Consider the following 10,183-nt stretch of genomic DNA (forward strand, 5'->3'; position numbering starts at 1 on the left):
GTATCAAGAATAAGCAATGTGTAATTAACAAAGAACTTAGTTATGCCATAAAAGGACAAAGAAATTATGTACAAAACTGTAAGGTGATGATACAGTGGCAGTTACCATTGATGCTGTACCTCCATACTTCTATAAAGCATCCAGCCAGCTATGCCTCACAAAAGGCTATATCAACATTTGCTTTGGCAGCAGAACCTGTTATGACAGCCTTGCATTTCCCTAGAAACATTGACCTATCAGGCACAAGCAGCCCACAGCCACTTCACACAGTTGAGAGCTTTCGGCTACTGGAGTTGGTCAATGCAGGTTAGGAGGTAACTTGCATAATGGGAAAGGGAAACAGGTCTGACACTATTGACATATCAAATCTGAAAGAAGGAATAGGAAACTGATGCAGGGATACCTGGGTGTGATGGTGAATCCTGGTATGCAGGCATGGCAAACAGGAGTGGGTCCAGTGACTGACACTGGTGTTCATCTCTGGCCAGAAGAGTTGCCAGGTGAGAAGCCACAACATTACCTGAACACTGTTGTGGGCAATAGAGTGGAGGGCATTGAACTCCTCCCAGCATTGTGGTTCTGCAATGCTGTAACAAGGAATAACATTTTGTGAAGTGTCACAAAAGATGATGAGTCTGGAGGCAGGCAGTGGGACACTTATGATATGGAGTGCTGAGAAGGGCCCATGGAAGTGTAGTAGATTAAGGTCATTTTTGAACAGTTTCTACAACAGAATAGTCATTGTATCCTGGGTTGTGGAGAATTGCACTGACAAAGTGGCATTAGCAGGCATTAGCTATTATGTTATGAGCTTTCTTAATTTGGCAGATGTCATTAGTGAATTTTTAGATGTATCCCAGATGACATGTGACTCACAGGGTCTAGGAGTTATTTTTAGAAGGCAATAGGATGGATCATGGGCATGTGACTGACAAGAATTTGGAACTTTCAGCCTTTGAGGAAGTGGCAGAAGTATTGAATTACCACATAGATAGTGAGAAGTTCCCTAATGGAACTGCTGTATTTCTTCTCTATTTGAGACAATTGCTAGAAAAATAAAGTGGTAGGCAACCAATTGCGGATGAGCTAGTGAAGAAGTACAGCATTGGTTTAAAGGAGACATCTGTGGAGAGGCTGGTAGGAGTATTAGGAATGGAGTGGTTGAGTATGGTGATTTTGATAATATCTTTCTTGAAGAGATGAAAGCATCACATGCAGTCAGGGTATACTTGATAAGGGCATAGGCTTTCTTCTTAAGTCTTCTCAAGAAGGCTTTGGATAAAGGTAGAATAAAATGGCAATAAAAGTTGATGACCTCTAAAAATTCTAGCAGCAGTCATGGCGACAAAAAAGCAGGAAAGCTCTTTGATGGTCTGACCTTTTCCTCCATTGATTGGATGCCAACAACCCAGACCTGATATCTGCACAAGATAATTGTGTAGGCACCAGCCACACTTACCAGGGTTCATCTGGAGGTTGCAGTCCAGGAGCTATAAAAAGAACTGGTGAATATACTGGAGACATACATTGGGATTGTGTAGCCTCCAGAAGATCCTTGAGGTAAGTGTAATAGGAGGGAAGACTTTAGAAAGCTTGGTCTGTCATCCACTGGAATGTTTGGGGCTATATCACTTTGACTAAGAGGAGTATGCAGACAAATGCCAGCAGGCCAGAGGGCATGATCAAAGCAGTCACAGGAATGTCAGCAGACTTCACTGGAATCTGGTTGAATACATAGACCAGATTTATTTCATGCATTGGTGCCAATGACCAGGTGATATGACACAAAGATAATGTGGGGAGGTGAAGCAAGACCCAACAGCTGTCAGATGGATGGATAATGCCCATCTTCGACCTCTTGTTGAACTCAGACCAGGGAGTTTTCATTTGCTTTGGAGGCAAGTGTCAAGGCTTTGCAGAGGTAGGAGATCTGGTCACATTTGAAGATTGAGTGAAGAATACTTGACAATGGAGGCTTTGTGGGTAAGATGAGTACTTTCAGTAAACTCCTGATACCAAATCCCCAAATGTTGGTAGGACTGATGAGGAGAGACTTGTAACTAGTAGTGATGAAAATATGGCTGGGATGTAAGCAGAGCTTTAGAATCTCAGGACTCAAGTAAGTTTGTGGTGCCACAAGAAACCGAATATTAGGATTATCTTTTTCAGAGAGGCAAGAAGGATAATCCTTTGTAGCTCTTTCAGGAGACCCTGTTGAGGGTGAAGGGGTGAGGATGTGCTTTCCTTTGTTGTGGATTTTTATGATATTAGCCATGAGGAGGTTTTTGTGTTGAATGTGGGAAGGTTCAGTTGTTGGAGGCAGAAGAATACAAGAAGACTACAGAAGAATACATGTTGACTGAGAAATTGTGGTTTTTGCATAGTAGAAAAAGGTTTCAGGTAGTGGGGGCACTGGTTGTCAACAGTCCCTGTAGGAGGAGTTTCCTAATCAAGTTCAAGGTATTTGGCATTGGTAGGCTATGGTAGCAGACCATTGATGATAAAATCACTGTTCTAATTACTGTTGGTGCTGATGAAGGATAACTTTGATGGTAGTGATGACTGGTCCTTGGATTGCATTGATGTGAAGGGACTTCCTCAAGAGTGCTGACAACAATGGTAGGATAGACAGGCTGACAATAGAGTGGCTTTGACCTGGTTGAGGTGACCTGCTGTAGCTGCAAGGGCTATTGTCAGTTTGGCAGGGTTGGTAATGATGTATGCCTCTTGATTGGATGGAGACAGATACTGGAAGAACAGCAATCAGATGGTAGGAGGAGGGCATGGGTCATTTGTTGTTTGCAGCAAGTGCTGCATGTGGAGAAGGTGTGACAGTGTATGACTTCTGGTGTGTCATGCTTTAAGTTGCTATAGGCTTCAGAAAATTTGTGAGCATTTTCTTGATTGCATCATACAGTTGGAAGCATTAGTCTCTGTACAGTATCTCACATGTGTATTGCTTTCAAAGTCTGGACCCAGAGTTAGTTTAGAGCTATCCAGTGCTAAACTGAGAGACTGAGAGAAAGTCAAAGCATTAGTAAAACACAACAATATCTTGTTTGAGTTTTATCAAAGAAAAGCAAATTGTGGAATGCAGCCAGAAGCTGTACCATCAGTTACTGTAGTAAATGACTTGGTTGCTACTACAGCTGTATGGAGATTTACCAGATCCCAATGAAAATTTTAGTGGACTATGCTGCCTCTGATATGCAAGCCAGCAGTTCTCTGAATTTCTTTGAGGATGCTGTTACTGTAGTCTTTACCGGGATATAGAGTACTGCTACAATTCCAGCAAAGGTGGATCGTACATTTCTAACGTGTTCCATTGTGTGACTCTGTAGCTTGCAAATTGCATGAAGCTTAGAGGATGACATTTACCATTTGGGTTATGAAGGACCTATTACTGTATACTATGTATAATTTCAGTTATATTTAAGCCAGGTATATTAAATTTTCCAGATACATTAAAGACCTTTTTTTGTTTTTCTTTCATGTCCTTAAGAATGTATAAGGGAACTTCCAAAAGATGCTCTTGTGATCCATAATTATTATTATTTTTCATACTCGATTGCTGCTTCTCGCATTAGCGTCAGGAACAGAGAAGGAAAGGCCACATCCTCTCTATTTGTCATATGTATTGCAACAGAACCACAGATCTCTGTCCACATCCAGGCCCCACAGAGCTTTCCATAGTTTACCTTGGACATTTACATACCCTGATTCAGTCCAGTGACAGCATGTCCACTTCAGTATATCACATTGTTCCAATTTCCTCAGTCCCATATATGCCTTTCCCCCTCTGCATGTTCAGGCCCCCGATTGCTCAAAATCTTTTCACTCTATCCTTCCATCTCCAATTTGGTCTCCCCTTTCTCCTTTTCCCCATCACTTTGACACATCCTCACTCATTCTCTCCAGATGTCCATCATTGTATGGCTGGAAATATTTTGTGGTCTTCACGTGGTATGGCAATTGCATCTCTACGCACTTGGTGTCTGTGCTTTGAATTTAGTTTCCATTGACCAATTGTTTTTAAATGTTAGGATAATGATATATCTGTATCATCAACCTCAATCCATGACCACCCCTTACTTCATCACCACCCTTGCTCCAAAACCAAAGATTATCCATCGCTACACTTATTTCATCATTACTCTTGCTCCTTCACCACTCTTGCTCCAGCACCACCCTTTCTCCATCACCATATTTGCCCCATCACGACTCTCACTTCATCACCACCCCTTCCTTCATGACCACTCAGTCTGCCTCACTTCCATCACCACCCACTTTTGATCACCAGATATGCTCCATCACTACCCTATGGCCATATAATGCTTCTGTAGGAGGTATTCATCATTAGATATAGCTAGGACTCTTTCTCTGAAATTGGATGCAACTGTAGTTGACTGACTATTTGTAATTTGATGTAAGATCTTAATGTGCATTTTTCTCTTTTAATTCGCAGATAAACCACACAACCCATTGGTTAATGCAGGGTCAATAATAATTAACAGTCTTCTACACTGCCTTGTTAAACCTGAGATGACATCATCAGAAAAATTTGATTTTGTTCAGAACTATTTCAAGGTACGAAATGTTTTCTGTTTGTTTTCAGTGTTTGAGTATTGTTCTGGATATAAGAAAGGTGTGTAATGATTTGTTTAGTTTTTCTTCATGCAGTTATGCTCCTCCTTTTACAGATTAATGACATTGAAAAAGAGCTGCTACTACTACCATATTCCCTTTTCTTAAAGGTCATTTAAAAGACTGATATCTAGAATTTAGAATTTTGCTAATAGACTCCTGAAATTCTATTTTTCCATCATAGCACAAATGTGAAGTGTGTTATGAATACAAAAGTCACTACTTCATGAATTCACTTTTGTGTATTTCAGTCATGTGATATGGTTTGAAAGCTCAGAACATTTCTGTTTTATGAAAAACTGCATGAACTAAGTTGAAAATATCATTCTCCTCTTAGTGTCTGTTAAACTTTGTCAATGAATATTATAGAAATGGTGATATCTTATGGTTATTTGCTAGTTATGAAGTAGATACATATTATATGACTTATATGCGGAAGTGGATCATAGGGTGGGGGAGGGGGCGAAAATTTTGGGAGCCTTGAAAAATGTGTGGAAGTCGAGAACATTATCTCGGAAAGCAAAAATGGGTATGTTTGAAGGAATAGTGGTTCCAACAATGTTGTATGGTTGCGAGGCGTGGGCTATGGATAGAGATGTGCGCAGGAGGATGGATGTGCTGGAAATGAGATGTTTGAGGACAATGTGTGGTGTGAGGTGGTTTGAGCGAGTGAGTAACGTAAGGGTAAGAGAGATGTGTGGAAATAAAAAGAGCGTGGTTGAGAGAGCAGAAGAGGGTGTTTTGAAATGGTTTGGGCACATGGAGAGAATGAGTGAGGAAAGATTGACCAAGAGGATATATGTGTCGGAGGTGGAGGGAACGAGGAGAAGAGGGAGACCAAATTGGAGGTGGAAAGATGGAGTGAAAAAGATTTTGTGTGATCGGGGCCTGAACATGCAGGAGGGTGAAAGGAGGGCAAGGAATAGAGTGAATTGGAGCGATGTGGTATACAGGGGTTGACGTGCTGTCAGTGGATTGAATCAAGGCATGTGAAGCGTCTGGGGTAAACCATGGAAAGCTGTGTAGGTATGTATATTTGCGTGTGTGGACGTATGTACATGTGTATGGGGGGGGGGGTTGGGCCATTTCTTTCGTCTGTTTCCTTGCGCTACCTCGACAGCGACAAAGTATAAAAAAAAAAAAAAAAAAAAACATTTAAGAGTACACTAGTGTTTACAGTATAATGAACTAAGTGATCTTTTAACCCTATCTTCACAGTCCTCAGCATTTTATTTTGGAAAAAATATTTATTCCTTTTGATAAGTTTTCTGAGTCTGGTTTTAGGCCAGCAGTATTATACATGACAAAGTTTAGACTAAGTAATGAGTCAGGGATCCAGCTACTTATGTGATTATACATTTTCTCCCAGATCTCTAGTCAGTAGGATGCTATGAAGATTTTCAGTGTCTTTTTCATTAGTCATTTCACTTGTATTCATTGATCATACAATTTTTTTGTTTTCTTCACAATTTTATCTGTATATGTATTTTTTGATTGTATGATCCATGACTCCCTTACTGTAAAGAGTGAACTATCCCTTGGATCTCATATTGAGAAATATTGCATGTTTTGCAGCCTTCATCTGATGATTTGCCTGCCTAATCCCACTTCAAGTGTAGTCTTTGAATGTCTTCTAATATCATTACTTCCTTAAGAGAAACTCCTCCATTACACAGACTTCCTAGCATTTAGATTCTTCTGTATGTGTTTGTGCAGTGAAAGATGTTTGAAAGTGATTTACAAGTAAGAAGCTCATTATGAAAAAAATAACATGTAATATTTGTATATTTTCACAGAGAATGACAGGTGGAGAGAATGTGGGTTTCAGTAATGGGACATTCCTATCTGAGCGTGAAAATGCGGATAGAAACTACTCACTTGGCTATTATATGCGGGAGAACAAATGTTTTCCTGAAAAATGTGACCTTATGGCATCGTTAGACCTCTACTTTCAGGTTAGTACTCTTATTATATGTTTGAATTTGTGAAAACCAAATATAAGGTGCCGATAGAAAACAGTGCATGTTGCTTTAAAACATTTTAGGGTCGTCTGTAAGAATTTTTTCATACTTGTTCGCCATTTCCCACATTAACATGGTAGCACCAGGAACAGGCAAAGAAAGGGCCTCACTTGCTCACCTCCATTCTTTAGCTGTCATATGTAGTGCACCAACACCACAGCCCCCTATTCACAACCAGGCCTCATAGACATTTCCATGGTATCCCCTAGCTGCTTCATTTGCCCTTGTTCAGTCCACTGATAGCATGTTCCCTGTGTATACCATATCTCCCCATTTCACTTTATCATTAGCATGCCTTTCACCCTCCTCCATGCTCATACCCTAATTCTCAGAATCATTTTCATTCCATTGTTTCATCTCCAGTTTGTTCTCCTGCTTCTCCTTTCCCCCTCCACTTATGACACATTTATCCTCTTTGTCAACCTCTCCCCACTCACTCTTTACACTTCTAAACCACCTCAGCACACTCTTGAACTCTTTCACCCACACTCCTTATACCACCACACAGGTGGGAGGGATCCCACCTGTCCACCATTAACTGTGTCAAACCACCTCACACCACACATTGTTTCCTCACACTTCACCTCCAACACATCTAAACCCTTCTGTGCTCTTCCATCCACTGCCCATGTCTCACATCCACACAACAACACTGGGACTACTGTACCCTCAAACACACCCACCTTCACCTTTTCCCCTACACAAGCCTCAAAATGTGAAAGATGTTAAACATCCTTCACATTTTAGATTTTCAAGTTTTCCCATTATTGAAACTGCTCTGTTTGTGCTTGACTGTATTATGTGAAAACAAATTAGTATGCCTTTATGAAGGAAAGAAGGAGGTTTTACTACCCTCAGTATTCACATCAGGGATTACTTATTTGTACAGTACAAGAAAGGAGTTCGAAACTTGTTGGGCCCAATCTCCTGACTTTCCTTCACCATCAGGTTGTAGTAAACATTGTTACTGTTACATCGCTTAGTTTGATCCAGGTATCCACCACCCTTACACTAGAATGATACTTTCTCTCATCATTTTCAACAAACTTCTTGCCGAGCATCTTGTTATGACATGACCTCTAGTTACTCTTTCATTGCATCTTATGAGTACCTGTTCACTGTTGATTTTGTACAAATGATTCAGCAACTTGAGTATTGCAATCAGGTCACACTCTTTGTTGGGCATATTTGTAGCCCTCAGTCTCTCACTGTAGCTGTATTTTTCTTAATTCAGGTGCCATTGTAGTTGCCCTTTTCTGGACTTCCTCAATTAAATCTTTGTTTTTCTGTATGTGCAGTAACAAGACTTGAGAAGCGTATTCCAGTTTGGGTGTTTTATGTTATGTAGTTTTATTATTTGCTGGCAGACATCTTGCCTCTTAAACAGTTTTCCTGATTTGGAGGTTTAGTCTCTCAGGTAAGGCAAAGTGTCAACTTTTAGATCTTTTTTACCTATAGATTCCCGTAACTTATTTCTCAGTAGATGATAGTCACAATGAGGCCTCCTTTCAGTGTCCCATTCTCTTGACTTCGTTATAACTCTAATGAATAACATCAACTGTGGAGCATTTCTAATTCAATTTGCATCGTTTGCAAACATGTTGTGCTAATGCAAGTGCTCAAATACAGGTGCTTGTCCACACCTTGGTTAAGTTTACAACTGAGCTTAGGTTGGAGTTAGATGCTTGATATAACAGCTCCAGCTCTCTTTCTGTATATGAGATGAGATTTATCAAGGACTTCTGTGCCTGCAAGATTCCCTGTGGGAAGTCTGGCTTTTTCTATTATTTGGAAGGAGATATAAGAAGGAAGATGAACATTCTTGCATCTCAATTTCGATCATCGAAGTAAGTGTCAGAGACATGAAACTGAAGAATCCATAAACATAAGTGAATAGTTAGGGAGTTAAGCTAATGTATTCTTTGTAGAATCAAGCTGAGTTTCATAAAAAGAATGTTTGCTGATTTAACTTCTTCATCTGATAAATTGTTTTATTCCTTAACCAAAAGTATCTCCAATGAATTCTTTAATTCAAATCTCCTCCTTTTCTGAAGTGATCAATCTGTGTAAATCTCCAGCTGATAAAGCATATCCCTTTGATATTTTATTTACCTCTAACTCTGATTTGGATGTTTACACTTATACTTCTACCTCATTTCTTCAAGTTAAACCTATTCCATCTCTCATATGTTCCTTGTGTACAGTCATCCAAGTTCTAACCCAGCTTCAGGTGGACAGTGCTGTGTGCAAGATGTCATATCTCTTCATGTGCTTTAGATGTGTGCCTCTCAGAACCCAAGCAGTCCCATTTTCTTTGAAGTATGACACAATTTGCCCTATCCGTAAGAAAGGAGACTGCTCCAGCCCTCCTAAATATTACCTCAATGCTTTTATTTATGCTACTTCCAGATTCTTGAAAACTATCCCAGACCCTCATTTTTATATACACATAGAACCTCATTCCCTTTTTTCATGTCACTAATATGGCCTTTGTGTTGCAAGGCCTACTAGTGGTCTTTCCTGTGTAACCCACCTTTGGTCCTCCTCTCATAAGGATTGTTGCGAATCGCTTGTCATACCCCTAGACATCCTTAAAGAATTTGATGGTATGGGGCAATTCTTTCCTTACTCTACATCTTTCTTTGGCTTTTCTGCATGTTTCTCTTCTTTGATGCTCTCTTTTCTTTTTAGTTATTCTGTTGCAAGTCGTTGATGGGGTGACACCTCCCTCTTACTCTTTCAACAGATGTGTCCATCAGAGTTCTGCCCTTTTGGTTACCTTTTTTTGTTTCTCAATAAATGATCTTTCTTCAGCTTCCAATCTTATTCTCTCTCACTCCTGCGATTCCACTCAACATACATAATCTCATTTTTCCACCCCTCCTTACTCATTCTTTTTCTCACACTTGTACTTGTTCATCACCATGGAATGAGTAAGCAGTAGTCTTATCAGATTCAAGAGTGCCAGAATGCAATTTTTTCATGTCTCTTGCTAAATCTCTCTAGTATCCTACTTTTCAATTTCAGAACCTCTCAGATCATTCCTGCAATAATATGAGCAGTGGTTAGGGACAGCGTGAGGCTGCATTTAATGCAAAAGTGGGGGAAAGGGTAACTCCTTTAAGGTAGTAAGCTGATCAACAGGTCTCTAGCACATTAGATGAGGTAGGCTTTGACACACTTCTCCAGGTTGATGCCTTGGGGTCGGCCTTCCTCTCAAAATGTAACCTTATTTTTAAACTTGACCCTAACCAACCACCAACCCCTAAATGCAAATGAAAAACTGACTCCAACTTTTCATCTCAACATTCTGTATCACAGATCCCCTTCATCTGATAAACACAACAGTGACCAAACATATACATAGTGAATTGACTGTACATGCACTAAATGACTGCTCTCCCAACCCTGTGTTCATTCTTAAAGAACATCCCACCAGACACACACCCATCTGAAGCTATGCTTCTCATACATGCACAAGTTACACTTACCTGTTTTCTGGACACAACCTTTCTCTT

The 10,183-nt window shown here is 40.1% G+C and overlaps 1 protein-coding gene across 5 annotated transcripts in view; it reads left to right on the forward strand.

The window, feature by feature from the left end:
- Positions 1-10,183, forward strand: part of LOC139766683 (glutaminase kidney isoform, mitochondrial-like) — a 440,343-nt gene that overhangs the window by 249,044 nt on the left and 181,116 nt on the right. For all 5 annotated transcript variants that reach the window (XM_071695597.1, XM_071695598.1, XM_071695599.1 and 2 more), the window contains 2 exons: positions 4,466-4,587; positions 6,441-6,599. In XM_071695597.1, coding sequence (XP_071551698.1) covers positions 4,466-4,587; positions 6,441-6,599 — 281 coding nt within the window. The remainder of the gene's footprint in view (positions 1-4,465; positions 4,588-6,440; positions 6,600-10,183) is intronic.

Source organism: Panulirus ornatus, chromosome 58 (genome assembly GCF_036320965.1).
Source record: "Panulirus ornatus isolate Po-2019 chromosome 58, ASM3632096v1, whole genome shotgun sequence".
In the NCBI taxonomy this organism is placed as follows: domain Eukaryota; kingdom Metazoa; phylum Arthropoda; class Malacostraca; order Decapoda; family Palinuridae; genus Panulirus; species Panulirus ornatus.